Source organism: Tubulanus polymorphus, chromosome 2 (assembly GCF_964204645.1).
Source record: "Tubulanus polymorphus chromosome 2, tnTubPoly1.2, whole genome shotgun sequence".
Lineage (NCBI taxonomy): Eukaryota > Metazoa > Nemertea > Palaeonemertea > Tubulaniformes > Tubulanidae > Tubulanus > Tubulanus polymorphus.
In genome coordinates, this window is record NC_134026.1 from 13719376 (window position 1) to 13736424 (window position 17049).

The 17049-nt window shown below is 38.3% G+C and overlaps 1 protein-coding gene across 1 annotated transcript in view; it reads right to left on the minus strand.

Annotated features, from left to right (window-relative positions):
* Positions 1-13158, minus strand: part of LOC141900106 (inositol polyphosphate-5-phosphatase A-like) — a 221486-nt gene extending 208328 nt beyond the window's left edge. The window contains exon 1 of the mRNA XM_074786850.1: positions 12951-13158. Coding sequence (XP_074642951.1) covers positions 12951-13013 — 63 coding nt within the window. The 5' untranslated portion in view covers positions 13014-13158. The remainder of the gene's footprint in view (positions 1-12950) is intronic.
* Positions 13159-17049: the final 3891 nt, after the last annotated feature.

Here is a 17049-nt window from a genome sequence, read left to right on the forward strand (position 1 = left end):
AAAGAGAATTTATTGAAATCGCTGGTTTTTTGGTTGTATGGGACTTACATCCGCATACAAAGGCTGAGTGAAAATGAACCTGCGTACATCAACCGCAAGTCATATCCATCTATAAACATTCAAGCTATATGCAATAGTAATGGTCAACAAATCGTCTTATTTATACACGTTTCCATAAAACTTACAGCGGTGTCTCCATTCAAAGCTAAACAACATTAATTTTTAGGGAATACTCCATTTTGGCCACGAGCCGTTACTAAGAATGGCATTAATGGTTAAAAAATATTTTTCAATGACACTTTTCACTATTAATGACTTCACCGGTTGAAATAATCAAACCAATAATTCTTTCTGTTAATTAGGTAAATTCATCAACATCGTTAGCAATTGGCCAGGTTCTACGAATGGGGCGCACATATTCAACAACTATGCACTTGGCAGGTAGGCCATCGAAGTGATCCATGGTTGATGTTATCTATGCCTTAAGGCTTATTGAATCTTAAAGGCACATGCTAGTCTTATAAAAATTAAATTTTAGACACCTTGAAATGAATTATCGTGGATTTGTTAGAGATGGTGTGCTTTTAGGAGACAGTGGGTATGGTTGTAAATCGTACCTAGTCACACCCTACCATGCGCCTTCAACAAGAGGACAAGAAAGGTTAGTTTTGAGATCCAACAATTTAGAATATAATACAATTAAATATATATGTATAATGGTTTGTTTTCCCTTGATGGTCAAGGTATAATGTTGCGCACAAGAAAACTAGATGTCTCATTGAAAGGACATTTGGAGTTTGGAACAGGCGATTCCATATTCTACATGGTGAAATTCGAATATCGCCGAGGAAAGCCTGCACTGTTATTACAGCATGTGCAATTCTTCATAACATTGCTATTACGATGGGAGAACCCGACTTAGATGTGGGTTTTAATTTTGATGGCGAAGTTCGTGAAAAGGAGTTGATGCTGCAAACGCACGACAGACGGTCAGAGAATTTATCGTCAGCGAATATTTCGACTGAGAGAAATGAAAAGCAGAATCTCTTACAATAAAGGACCTAAAGCTATTCAAATATATTTAAACATATGAAATCTTCAAACAACATTTCAAAAGCTGGTTTATAAGTTAATTTATTAATAAAATTCCTGTATATTCTTCTTGAATTACAATTTCCACCCCGGTTTCTTTCTGCAATTTAGCGATCTCTAGCTGTACATTTACGTTTTCGAGGGTCAACTTCTGACACGCTAACTTGATTCTCTTGTTATCTTCGATCAGATTCAACCATTGCTAATGATTTATGTCAGCTGCGGTTACACGTTTGGTGTTGTTGACTGCTGCAGTGCTGGTGGTTGTAGGAGTGGAACTTCCTACAGGTAAGGCTGCTTTCAGCAGATGATTTTGGTGACCGTCAGTCTCCTCGATCTCATTCTGATCAAACCATAAAATTTGTAAATGACAGCGCTGGTGTTTAAGTGCTTAGAATTGAATAAATAAATGCAATCAATGGGATTCGAACTGCTCAACCTGAACAAGTTTACCACAGAATTTCAGAATGAATATATGGATATTGAAGGATGATATACAATACGCTAGATGTAAAACAATTTGTTTATAGTGATAATGCACAAATCGAGGTGAGTCGTTAAAAATAACAAATTTTCGACGTGAACTTAAGACATGATTAGAAGAAGGGGTGATAGGTTGTATCTAAGAGCCACGGAACCTATCACACCCATCCGCGAAATAATAGAATGCTCAAATATTCCTAGAAGTTAGCAGACGTAAACAAACAAAACGCAACTCGAAAAATAAAAATTATAACAAAATAAATAAAGTTCCAAGGTCGAAGATATGAATTGAAGGGCTATTGATGATAGACTTGTCTTAACGTGTTAATAACCTACCTACTTAAAATGCAGGCTACTGTGCTGACGTCCCTTCGATTTTATTATTTTGTTTTTTTATCCTTTCCAAATTGTTTGTACTTAATTGACTTCACACTCGAATGTTTTTTATTGTAAGATCACCTTCACTTTCGATTGGATTGTCAGCTAATATCCCATCCCAATTTGGCACTCCATCAGAAAGTTCGACTATCGCCGAAGTTGCCTCGTCCAACGATTTTGGAGGTGGCCCACCACCGGTTTTTGCTACTTTGTTTTTCATGATCATCTTCTCTTGTTTCGCCTTTTTTTAACAGTTCTTCCAACAAATTTTTACTTCTGGGCCACTTCTCGTGCCGAATCCTAAACTGGAGACGGATCTTGCTATCTCGCTCCATTTCTTTTGTTTGCTTATGTTTGGTATTCCTTTCGAATAGTATAACTGACCATACAACACATCATAATTGTTTTTAACCAGATCTACGATCATGTTCTTCTCCTCACGAGTGAAATTTTGTTTACGCTTGAGATCCGCGCTCTCCATTTTTCGACAATTTATTACTAATTAGGAATGATGCACTTTGGGTAGCCAATTCAGAATTAACTTCGGAGATAATTCAAATTAGTTAAGTTTTCGCCAATTCCCGTTTGTGAAACAGATTTAACCATCGAATTATCACCTTATTCGAATCAATAGTTTATTCTTGTTTGTGAAACCGGGCCCTGGTGACCAATAACTAATGACCGTGAAACTCACCACGATCATAGACCATGTCATGAGCTAGGCCTACATCTTTGCAACTGATTTTGGTAACAAAATATGCATAGGTACGAATATAATATAGAAATATTAAGTTTTTGTACAAAGCCCCCGGTGGGCATATACAAAAACCAATGACCTTGAAACACACCACGATCATAGAACACATTATGAGCCACAACTTTCCAATTGATTGTGCTAACAAAATATGCTTAGGTATCAATAGGCTATAATGTGGAAAAACTTTTATCCACCTACGAATGAGGTACTGATGATAAATTAATATTTTTGGGCACAAAAAGGTCACAGGACGGCCATCTTGATCCATCGACCAAGAGGAGGAGTGAGTTCAAAGCGGAATTAAGTAAAAAAAACCATCTAAAACAGCTATTGAAACTCATGACAAGATAAAATGCCAGACCCGCGAACGTAATAGAAAACTGCGCAATAAGTCGCGTGAATCTATTGCTGCTGCCGAGTCCCCAGCCCGTAAACAATTGCGAATAAAACTTAAAACCCCAATTAATAATCGAAACTAGGAATGCGGTTGAAAAACAACGTCATGAATGGCGCAAACATAAGCGGGACGAAAGGTCGCGGTGGTCGGCTCAAAAACGCCGGCGAGTTCACGAGTATGATTGAAAAACGAAAACAAGCTAAAAAGACCTGACCAGTTCCGGAACCACCCAAGCGAGTCTTTGTCTCATGGCTGCAAACATTCTCTATATAATGCAACTCATAAGGCCAGTAAGTCGTTACCGAAAAACAAAAAGCAAACATCGGAGGTAGTCGCGCAACTGGCCCACTGATGTTTTAAACCCATCCTCATCGCAAGCAGCCGAAGATATAATCGGACAAAAAATTCGGCAAATAAAGGGGAGCCACGGCGTTGTCATGGCAAAACCATTGGCACTTGCATATACACAGGCAAAAAAAAGTAGCAGTATTCGTCGGCTCTCGCATACCAGTAGCTTGAACCGGGCCACCATTAAAAAGATCATTCAGTGCCGTGACGTAGGCCTATTACCAAGAAAAAAAAGAGTTGGTTGTCAGTTGCCACAAAAAAATCTGTGAACGCATTCTATATGCGCGAAGATGTTTCGCGTATAATGCCTGAAAAGCGATATGCCACCAAAGAGGGTCCGGGGCATTTCATGACATGTTCCCTGAAGGCTGCATTTAAAATGTATAAAAAAGAAAACCCCCATGTAAAGCTGGGCTTTACAAAATTCACTTAGTTACGACCAAGAAATGTAAGATTAATGAATACAGTGCACATGTGTATACTGTGAGAACATTTGATTTAAATGTGCTGCGCTATCATTCAACTCAGTTGCTCACGAGGTCCGAAGCAAAAATGAGCTTACAGAATGTCAGAAATCTGATGCAGACAGGTTTCACAAAAGAGCCTGTGTGCTTGGCATTTGTGAGAACTGTAGGGACCATGACTCAACCATCGATAAACTTTTCCCAGATGTACCCAGCGACCAGCTCATTACATGGAACCACTGGGAAAAGAAAAAACTACACGAGAACTCTCAGCCGAAATATGTGCTTGAAACGAAACAACAAACGACTGCTGAATGTAAAACGGAGTTAAAAGATGATCTGAAGAAATGTGGTGGTGTAACTTTTGTTCGCCACACATTTACGTCAGGGTGGCAGACGAAGCACTATTTAGAAATCAAATCTAAATTACCTGAGAATTGGGTTCTCATAATCTGTGATTTTGTCAAAAATCGAGAGATCCAGTACCAAGACGAAGTGAAGAGCGCTTTCTTTTGAAAGCCACAAGTAACCTTGCACCTTTGTGTGGCTTATTATAATTCTCCCAACAAACCAGTTGTGTGCCATACACAACAGGTCCCGCTATCTGCGTCAACTGCCGAAGCTGTACAGTGAAGAAGTATACTAAAGTATATCGTATCCACGTAACTACAACGCAGCCACTATGTATAGCGCCGGGATTTCCCCCATTTCCTAGTATGGAATACTGCGTGCACGTCACCGGGAGATAATTATTTACGTACGCTACATTTCCGTCAGTTGTAGCGTGCGAACACTTTTCGCGGTATGTCGGTTATTTTATATCTGAGGCAGGGATTGATGTAAGAACGGTATCATATAGAAGAACATTATACTAGGTCATAAATAATAGTTTCAAATGTTTTTCTAATATCAAATCCGGGAAATTAGATTTTACCGATGATATTTCCGTCCACACAATTCATATTTTCAGTACATATTTTACAGCTTTTAATGTAGAGCTAAGCTGTCGTAGTATTCACTTACCTTAGAACATTCCTTCCTTTGATTATTGATGAATGATTTAACCTTGTAAGACGCTGATCCTTAAAATACAGCTGGTCAACTTTCATAAGGCATTTTTAAGCCAAAATGAGTTCCCAAAATAAAAGGCGTTTTTTTAAAGCAAATCATATTTATTTATCTTTTAACATATTTTTTCCTGTATTTCTAAGAGCATATGAAATCTTGTTCTGGCGAATTTCAAATTTTTTCCATCCGAGGTAAACGATGGTACACAGTATAATGAAATCTGTCATAAACCAAATATCAAGACATTACCTTGAAGCGTTTTCAAAACTTCCAAAAATAACTGGATTCCGTCTATGGACGGACGAAAGTTTACCATGTCATCGACGGAGGTTTGTCATGTCTTCAATCGCATCATTATAGGCGTTTAACCCGAGATTTTAACCGCGTTAAACCGATTAGGCCTATGCCTCATTACCAATGAAATATGGAAATACAAAGTTATTCTACTATTCAACGCCTCCTGGTAACCATATGCAAAACCCAATGACCTTGAAACTCACCACAATCATAGAACATGTCATGAACTACAACTTTGCAATTGATCATGGTAACAAAATATGCCTAGGTACCAATCTAATAAGGAAATACTAAGATACTCTATAATTCAACGCCCCCTGGTGACCATATAGAAAATGTATTTCCTTAAAACTCACCACAATCATAGACGATGTCATGAGCTAAAACTTTGCAATTGATTGTGGTAACAAAATATGTATTGGTAAAAATATAATATAGAAATACTAAGATATTGTATTATTCAACGCCCCCTGGTGGCCATATACAAAAACCAATGACCTTGAAACTCACCAAAATCATAGAACACATTATGGGCTGAAACTTTCTAATCGATTGCGGTAACATATTATGCTTAGGTATCAATATAATATGGAAAAACTTTTTCCCACCTACGAATGAGTACTGATGTCACCAAGATGGCCGTCAATTGGCCGTCAATTGGGCCATAATTGGCTGATCCAAAATACCTGTCTCAGGTATAAATTTCTCTTTCCTAAAAATACCCATCACAAATTGCAATTAGAAATGACAAACCAGTAGGAAGCTACAGGACTCAGAATTCAGGCCAAAATTTTTGGGCACTAAATATGAAATATGGAAATACAAAGTTATTCTACTATTCAACTTCCCCTGGTGACCATATGCAAAACCCAATGACCTTAAAACTCACCACAATCGTAGTACATGTCATGAAATACAACTTTGCAATTGATCATGGTAACAAAATATGCCTACGTACCAATCTAATAAGGAAATACTAAGCCATTCTACTATTCAACGCCCCCTGGCGGCTATATGGAATAGCTAATGTCCTTAAAAACTCACCACAATCATAGACGATGTCATGAACTACAACTTTGCAATTGATCATGGTAACAAAATATACCTAGGTACCAATCTATAGTTATATAATTTGTTTTTACTCTGAACTGTTTAGAATTGCTGTGGTTTCCACGGTACCCCTTGATGTTTTATTGCTTGGTTTGTTTATCTTTGTTTTTGACACACTGCTTCTATTTTAGATCCTGTGAGTTTATATGCTTTGTTACTTGTTTTTCTGGTCATTCCACCAGATGATGGCTGTTAGTCAACAGCCAAAATGTTGTGGTTTCGTAAGAATAAATTTAATCGTATAATTTCAAATTCGAAGTGTGGGATTTCTTCATTTATCTACAGTATACATGGATTATAGTGTTTATTCGACAACTTACCTGTCTCAGGTATAAAACATCCCTTTCCAAAGAATACCCATCACAAATTGCAATGAGAGATGGCAAACCAGTAGGAAGCTACAGGACCTAGAATTCTGGCTAAAATTGACATTTTAGGGCACTAAAAAGGTCATAGGACGGCCATCATGAGTCAGATCGTCCCAACTTTTCTTATGCTGATGGGCCCTTGGTAGATTCAAATATGAACGAAAGATCAAGGTAATTGATCAAAAGGTCTTCAAAATTTCCCTTGAAAACTTTGAAAATGTGTAAAAAGTGCTGATTTTGGCAAACAACAATGGCTGCCAGTCGGCCATCTTGAATCTGACAGGGCCAGTTTTTGGGCTGAAGATGTGTCTAGGGTAGATACATGTATAAACCAAATATCAAGACATTATCTTGAAGCGTCTTCAAAACTTCCAAAAATAACTGGATTCCGTCTATGGACGGACGACGGACGAAAAGTGAACGCAATAGCCCGCTGGGATTTAAGTCCCAAGTGGGCTAAAAATGCATCAAGAATTGGTGTAGGCATCGTGCTGAAAATAAATCCAAGATGGATGGCAACCCTGGTGGACACAAGGGGTAGACATTTCACCTACCAAAATTCTTACACCTAGTATCTTGAAAATGCACCAAGAATTGCAGGCCGTTTCGTGCTAGAAATTCAAGATGGCTGACCTTGCGGCCATATTTGAAGGCCGATGACCTCCATATACAAAAGGCATGGACAGATTGACCCTGATCCTCACACCAAATTTTCTGATAATCCATCAAGAATTGCGGGCTGCATCGGCAAACAAGAAATTCAACATGGCCACCCCAATGGCAGCCATATTTGATCACCAATGACATTTTTTTACAATATGGGTGGATATCTCACCAGACCCAATCTTCATGCTAATTTTCAAAAAGATTCATAGCAAATTACAGGCGAATTACTGTGTCGAATTCAATTCAATTCCAGAGGTCCTGGCTTAGGCCTATGTAATATGAGTCAATTAAGATTCGACTTTTTGAAAAACCAGCACAGATGCCCATTCAAATCACATGTAATTAAAAAGTGCTCCTTAGTTTGATGTCCCTGTTTTCATCGCGCATGTGGTTAAAATTATTGTTTACATCGCAAGTCTTCAACAGCTGATACGACCGCACCCGCGTCTGTCAATCATCTTAATTGATTCACATACTAAAATGCACACTATGAAAAAACTATGCGGTGGATCAATCCGGAATTTTTTAGTAGATGTCAGACAATAGGTACCTTTCTTTAAAGGTTTAATTGTTGTATGTCATTAACAATCAGTTATACAGTACTTTATTCATAACTTTGAAGCGGCGCACCGGCAGCAAACGCTCAAGCAAGGTCAGTCACGTAGGCCAACGATAACACGAAACAGACCACGGTTTTGCCGGTTAAGAGCGTCTCTCCACATAAATTAGAGGGACTGTAATGGACCATTTGTTGACACTAACCTGTAATAAGCTTCGTATGGATACAATCAAGATAATTCCACCCTATAATTCCACAATTCAACGATCGACATACAACGCGCAGCTTAAACATGGCGCCGCCATTCAATACGCTAGTCACGATGTATCTCTACACGCATCAAAATCACACTTGAATTACAAGTTTTGACTTAGGACAAACGATCGAAATCTAGCAAGTTGATTGGGAAAATAGCAGCACAATAGTTTAAAAAAGTTGATAAACCACCTCCGACTGTCTAATCATTTAAAAACTTCGCGTTCACATGGAACTATTTCCGCCTTATCACAGGTGCACTCTGCCGCCGTGATTCGCCCATTCAACGATAAAAACTTTCCCACGGTCTTACTATCGGCATTTTCTAATAATTTAGGGAAATATCTTAAATAAATTGCCCATTGGCAAGGTGTGGTTTACCTTGAAAGCTAGAGGTTGTTTGGAGTAAGGGCATTGCTTGAAAAAATCTCTTTAATTCGTGACTTGAAAGTTCTAGAAATATATATTGTTTTTTATCTTTCTTAAAGAATTATTTTGTAGTCAAATAAGACCAAAGATAAACATCTGTTTATGGTCTACGTCCAAAATTTCGTAGGGTACAGGCAGGGGCGGCATTGCGAACTATTTTACATTTTCAAAAAAACATTTTTCACAATATGAAAAAATATTCAAATAAAATTCATATGGTGTCACATATCAGAGGGTGGCTGAATATTGAGTCTCGAAACCTCTTCCAATGTATGATCGCGGAAGCTAAAACATCGGGTGTAGTATTAGATCGTTTTAAATCCTGGAATTTACCACTACAATATTCAGACCTCGACCTATATACCTAAAGTTTGCTGCTTAGTATTTTCAGGTCACAAGAAATTACAATTTATTACAAATTCTATGAAACGTTCGCCATAAATGGCTTCCCCATAATTATTTTAGTAGCGCCGGAATTCCCCGTATATCCCAAAAACAGCCAATCACATTCGCTCGTAGAGACGACGCCCCCCAATCGAGATCATTGCAATTATAGACACGAGAGCTAAGAATTTTCCCGCCAAAAACAGTTTTTCGTAGAATTTTAACTCAGTTGACCATGTCATCGACGGAGGTTCGTCATGTCTTCAAGCGCATCGATTATACGTCATGAAGGTAACTAGGGGTCCAGGGACACCATGCCCACTTGGGAAGTGGTTTCAAATGCTCAACAATCTAACGATTTCAATATTCAATGCCCCCTGGTGACCATATACAAAAACCAATGACCTTGAAACTCACCACAATCTTAGAATATGTCAGCAGCTTTGATTTTGTAATTGATTGTAATAACAAAATATGCTTCGTTACCAATTTAATAAGAAAATACTAAGTTATTCTACTATTCAACACCCCCTGGTGACCATATGCAAAACCCAATGACCTTGAAACTCAGCACAATCATAGAGCATGTCATGAACTACAACTTTGCAATTGATTGTGATAACAAAATAGGCCTATGCGTAGGTACAAATATAATATAGAAATACTAAGTTATTGTATTAATCAACGCCCCTGGTGACCATATGAAAACCCAATGACCTTGAAACTCACCACAATCATAGAACATGTCATGAACTACAACTTTGAAATTGATCATGGTAACAAAATAGCCCTACGTACCAATCTAATAAGGAAATACTAAGTTATTCTACTATTCAAGGCCCCCTGGTGACCATATGCAAAACCCAATGACCTTGATGCTCACCACAATCATAGAACATGTCATGAACTACAACTTTGCAATTGATCATGGTAACAAAATACCCCTAGGTCCCAATATAATAAGGAAATACCAAGTTCTACTATTCAACGCCCCCTGGTGACCATATAGAATATTTTGTCCTTGAAACTCACCACAATCATAGACGATGTCATGAGCTACAACTTTGCAATTTATTGTGGTAACAAAATATGCATAGGTACAAATATAATATAGAAATACTAAGTAATTGTATAAATTCAATGCCCCCTGGTGGCCATATACAAATTATTCAATGCCCCCTGGTGGCCATATACAAAAAGCAATGACCTTGAAACTCACCAAAATCATAGAAAACGTTTTTAGCTACAACTTTCCAATACATTGTGGTAACACAATATGCTTAGGTATCAATATAATGTGGAAAAACTTTTTCCCACCTACGAATGAGCACCGATGACGCCAAAATGGCTACCAATTGCGCTATAATTGGCTGATCAAAAATATATACAAACAATCAATATAATTGATAAAAGCGTCTTCAAAATTTCCCTCGAAAACTTCGAAAATGTGTAAAAAGTGCTGATTTTGGCAAACAACAATGGCTGCCAGTCAGCCATCTTGAATCTGACAGGGCCAGTTTTTGGCCTGAAGATGTGTCTAGGGTAGATACATGTATAAACCAAATATCAAGACATTACCTTGAAGCGTCTTCAAAACTACCCAAAATAACTGGATTCTGTCTACGGACGGACGAACGCTACAAGGGACGAACGGACGGACGAAAAGTGAATGCAATAGCCCGCTGGAACTAAAGTCCCAAGTGGGCTAAAAATGTTCGTTTCGTTTTGAAAGTTTTATGTAGGTCACCTTGTCTATCATGCCACATGTATGCAATTCAGAGAAATGGCAGCCAATGGCGGAATTTGTGGAGAAATTAATCAATTTCTAAAACAAAAGTTGATCAATCGCTCAGATCATTCATGAAATTGGATTATTTCGAAAGGTACCTGTGTTAGTTTTGAATTTGGCAACTTATTGTGGACTGAAGTCAATAGAAAGTATATCTTTGAAGCGTTACTTTTTTCAACCGTGTTTTGGCCCTTGCCCTAACATTGGTATTAAGCTCATTCGATTATAAACAGTTTACCACCAACGATTAGGTAACTAACTAGTAGCTTGTGTAAACTAAATAGGCCCAGGCCTATCATAGCGATTTCATACATGACGTCCCCAAATTTGGTAGCTATTACTATATACTATATATATATATATATATATATATATATATATATATATATATATATATATATATATATATATATATATATATATATATAAATACATATATATGTTGTATAATATTGGGTAGGCCTACCAAACTCCGTCAATATAGCTATTTGGGTATAATTTGTTTTAAATATAATAAACGAAGTGGATATTTTGCCAATGCGGCATTATTTTAGTAAACGCTATTGTGCCAATGGCTATATATAACAAGATATAGGCCTAGCAGGCCTAATAAACTATAACGATTAACATCATTATATTCGCTTTAGGGTTAGGCTTTGACCTTGTTGGCGTGTTAAAAATGATAACATTTATCTTAATCTACGATAAAAACTGGTTGCCATCTTAATTATCCATGATTCAACTGTTTTACCCATGATCCAATGCGCACCCCTCGTCTAACTATACTTTACAGAAACGCTCCTATCTCCGTAATGCTTAAATCTACTCTGCAAATATCGGGACCGCTGACGTCACAGCAATCCCGAAGAGGCATCGCGAATTTTCAAAAATCAATTTTGTTGCCAGTTAAAATCTTTAACGGAGCTAAAACAGTGTCAATGTTTCCAAAAAATCATCTACAATTGAAATTATGGGCGCTCTAGTTACCTAATCGTTGGTGGTAAGCTTTTTATAATCAGATGGGCTTATAGCCTGCCAACGTTAGGGATGACAAGGGCCAAAACACGGTTGAAAAAAGTAACACTTCAAAAATATACTTTCTATTCACTTCAGTCCACAATCAATGGCTTAAATCAAAAACCAACACAGGTACCTTTCGAAGTAATCCAATTTTACGTATGTTTCGAGCGATTAATCAACACTATTTTGAGAAATTATTTAATTTCTCCACAAATTTCGCCATTGACCGCCATTTCTCTGTATTGCATACATGTGGCATGATAGACTAGCTGACCTACAAGGATTTATATAGGCCTAAAACTTTCAAAACAATTTTTATTTTTGATAGTTTTCCAACTTATATTTCAAATGTTCGTGTTTTCCACAATAAATGATGAAAAAATAAATTCTGGTTTAAGAAAATGTGAATAAGTGTTGATTTCTTAATTTTTCTAATTTCGTCGTTTAGTTTGTTTGTGTTGTGGTCCTGGCCTCAGTCCACAGGTACCAGCACCCTCCACACGTTTTCACAATGGCCGCCGTCGAATCGACGGAAATTTACTCTCACTTCACGGCCGATTTGCACATGGATTAAGATCGTCAGGTGAGGTTTTATGGCGATCAAACAAACTACGAATCTGTTGTGCGTTGATTACAACAAAAATTAGACGGATATCTTAAGAGACAATGAAATGCCAGGCAAATTACTCGTGAGTCAAATTGACTGATGAAAATTTCATTGAAAAATGACCTTCCCATTCCTGACTGTGGTGTGTGAAAATATCCGATCGTGAAACTAAACCACAGTCAGTTTACTGACTAACCTTACCCTAACCCTATCCCTTCCCGTACGAACCAGAGTAATCCGTACGGGTGCGTACGAAGAGCCTACGGAATTATTCGTACGGGTCCATACGAGTAGCCACTTTGTATAGTTAAATGATGGGCGCGCGTTGCGTCATGGGTAAATTATTATAAAACATGGTGGATTATCGAAGTAGGAACAACGTATCGCTGGTGAATTATTAAATATTTATCCATTATCAAAGCCCATATTCAAGTGCCTGTGGTTGAAAAGTATAGTAGGCCTAGCCAAGTTCAACTTACATCTTCAAACATAGATCCTACGTTTGCTGTTATGAGTAACACATTCGTAGTTGCAGGGTCCATTTTTCATTAAGTTCCACAATTATTCGCAAATAAAAATGGCCATATAGCCTTCAAAAATGCGAAAATGAATGTTTACGGATCTGGCCTACTACTAGGAGCGGGAAAACTTGAACTGTCAAAATCCTTGGCCTTTGCTATTCCCGTTCATGGCGGACAAGTCTTCACGAGAAGTTGCGGAATCGATCGTGTAAGACTTATACCGCATCAAGCAGCTGCATCAAGTAAAACAATATTCACTACACGAACCGATCAGCGAAATAATTTTCAGATTTGGATAAGGCGCTTTTACGAAATTGAAATTACAAAGATTCAGTTTCGTAAAAGCGCCTATAGTGATAGAATGGTGACTCTTTACGATATGATTTACATAGAGTTGCATTATAGAATAATTTGAATAGTTATCTGTACTATTCTACTATTATTAGATCACCAATCTCTAATTTTTTCCGTTATTGTACCGAGGTCAAAACCATAGGTAATGAGCGGAATCGAATCACGAGCAATTCAACAAATTCTGTGACAACGCAGTCTTCGTCAGTTCCGATTTCTGAGACAGAGTCTATGATACATGGGTCATTCTTCACGCGAGCTATTCATGTCCCGGACAGAGATTTATCATGAATTCAGACAAAGGACCAATTTTTCACGACCGTAGTCGTAGGATGGTCCACAGATGAATTTTCACAAGATTCACTAATGAAATCTTTAAGAGTGGAGGTACGAGAACTAAAATCACCGCACATCAGGATACTATTGTGGTGGCTGTACATTACAACATCGTTATAAATTGAATCAAACATATCTATTTGGGAACTTTTATGAATTGGAGAGTTAGCAGGCGGAATATATACCCGCTACATACACAAGATACATAGGTTTATTGTCAGTGGACAAGAGGCGCGAGAGCTTGATCCACACATCATACTCAGTACCCTTGATAAATTTTACATGATTTTTAAGGTTGTTCCTGATTAATACGGAAGTACCAGCGTGATTCCTTGATAATGAGGGGGTGCCCCTATCGACACGGAGGGAGAAAAAACCGCTAAGCGAGATCACTGTAGACAGATTAGCATGAGTTTAATGTATACATATAATATCGTAAGATTTAGCAATGTTCGCGAGCGGAATTTTGTTTGATCGAATACCGTTTTCATCATTCGTCATCAAATCATTAACGTTCCAAGAACATATCCTAATTGAATGTATAGCTGACTTTGCGGAATCCATAACCGATATTATAAGATTATGGATAAAAACCGACGGAAGGTTTACTATATTATTGGTTATGACAGTTGACACTTATTCCTTGCTTAGATCTGCCAATTGAGCGGATCATATTAGACGCTAGGATTGCACTACCCTGTTTAAAAGGATGTACCTTATCTCTGAAAAAAATCTCACAGGGAGAAGGCCATTTCTGAAGAAGTTATCATTGTTAAGATATGGAATTCTGGTCTCACAATCATTAAGTGACGATCTAACACAATTATCAAAACAGGCAATTTTACCATCCAAATCAATATCTAGATTGGGGATTAGATTAGATATCACTTCAGCCCCATAATACCGTTTAAAGTTTATAGCAATGTCTACCAAGTCTTAGGCCTAAGCCGTATTTTCGTATATGCTCTCATACGAGCGACATTTTCGCAAATCATTCACTCCGCAATGATTGATGATCAGACAGTGGTTGCCATTGTAACGTTTCGCCCAGCTTTCAAGGCTACCCAATGTGGGTGTTTTTATGAAGTCCATTTCGGCATTGAGGTATTTTGTCAGTCTTCGGAGGTCAATATGATAAGTAGTGATGGAGTCGGAGCGCAGTAGGATTGGAATGTCACTTTTCGTCGAGCTCGGTTCAAGATCAACACGCTTGTTCTGACGAACGGAGGACAACGGTATGTCATTTTTGGAGCCGCCGGTTGCGGTTGCGATTGCGATTGAACACATTTCATCCGTTGAACGGTGGTCATCACATCAGTCGACAGTTTTTTGCGAACAGGAGTGAACTGTTCTCCAACGTAATTACCGAGGCAAATAATCTCGTTCCAGTTTTTTGTTAGCGCAGATCGTTCCACTTTTTTTGTTAGCGCAGATTGAGTCCACGCGATGAAGTTCAATTTGTTGAGCGGTGTTATGCGTATGCGAATCTTGCTGTAGACTCTCTAAGAAATGTTGTACCGTTTTAGACGAGTCGGACATGCCTGCAGCTATCTTCTTTTGGTTGTTGATTTGTGATAAGATGTTGAAGTCGCTATGATTATTGTTCTTATCAATGGAAGCTAAGGATAAGGCATTATCCGATAACAACTGAGTGTTGGATGCTATCTTTGATCGCGATCATCCCTGACAATACCGTGACAATCGATTCACTATCGAGAACAGGGGTAACTAATTGCGACACAGATGCCTCTACTTCCTTTATAATGGGTGGAAGAGCAGCATCGTCATTGTACTGATTATTCCCAGAATACGGACAGGATAGTTTTTTTTTTCGTTTTTTTTTTTGTTATAAAGATGTTTATTCCGAATATTAATATACATTATAATATAAGTTCCAGTGCCACGGTACAAGTACATTATAGGCAAAATGGTTAAGTTAAACATTTACAAGTTACAAATTTGGCGTAAACCAGACATTAATTTAGAAATGTTACACGATGGTTTATATGAAATGGCTAACAGAGCAGGTACTGTACAGTGTAGGTGTCTAATGTTGGAATTGTTGGTAGTTACTAAGAATAAATTTTGAAACATTTTTTTGCATTTGAGTGACAGGATAGTTCATTGATTACTTTCCGATTCTGATCACTTCCGGCCATTGGTCTGGTATCCGGTGCGACATTTGTTTCGGAGTTACAAATGTCGTCGACATGGGACAATAACGATGGAAATTCCTTTGACGACCAGAAATCTAGGTAATTACCTTGAATCGATATATTATGTGTCGTGAGGTAAATGCGGATTGTAAATAAGGTTATCTCGTTTGTATTTTCGGCAGTAGAAAGACGTTCAACCTGGACACATATATCCTCGACAATATCCTCTGCGTTTGATGATCAGTCCAGCTACAACGAAACATGTCAGACCTTTCGAGGGCCCTGAAGTATCTAGCCATTATTGCACACTATCCACTATCACTAGATGTCTTGAAACAAACCATTTTAGCGGATGGTTTGTATAGGTTAATATCCAGTTTTTCGAACAAGGCTTTCGCAATTTTGCCTTTGGATTTGGCTAGATTTATCGGAATGCGGTAATTCGTGCACATGTCATTTATGTCAGTTATGTCATGCGGATCATAAGATTGTTTTAGGATGTCAAACAAATCGTCTACGACAGGTGCGGAATGGCAGGACCATCCAACAGGTATTTGTGGGTCATCGACTAAACGGGCCTCCTTCGGACCCTCATCCTGTTTATCGGATTCAGGTTCAGGTTGAGAACATAGATTGTCATAACTAGTGCCATAATCAAATGGGAGGTCACACGTCGATGAAAAAGACGACGAAGGTTGGATCGCCACTTCCTTGATCAGGATCTTCTTGAAATTTTGCGTTTTCTCGTCCAGACGGTCTAGCTGAAGAACATCCATTTTCTCTTGTAAGCGCAGGGTCGAATTCAGCTGAAAAACATGAAATCGAGGATAAATATGGTAAGTGATGGGCTAAGTAACAATCACATTAAACCGTGGTTAGGTAAGTGATTGACTTTTGCCTAGTTCTTTCTAGCCATTTCTCATTCTCTGCGAGCACTGACTACCAGTACTGGGTGCTGGTCATTTCCTCATTTACCGAGGCAGAACAAACATAACGAGATGGGAGCATATGCCTTCTCTCGGTCTCAAAGATTCGTCTGCCTTGGTCGACGTCCGAGGTATCTAAAGGTGCAGAGTGTTGGTCGATATTTGAGTTGTCTTCGGGTTCGGAATCTTGGGGACAAGGGTCTGCAGCCTGCGGTTCCTGGCCCTCCGGTTCCACGGCCGGTTCAGGGTCTACACCTTGCTTGACTGGTGTTTGACCCTGGACTGTCA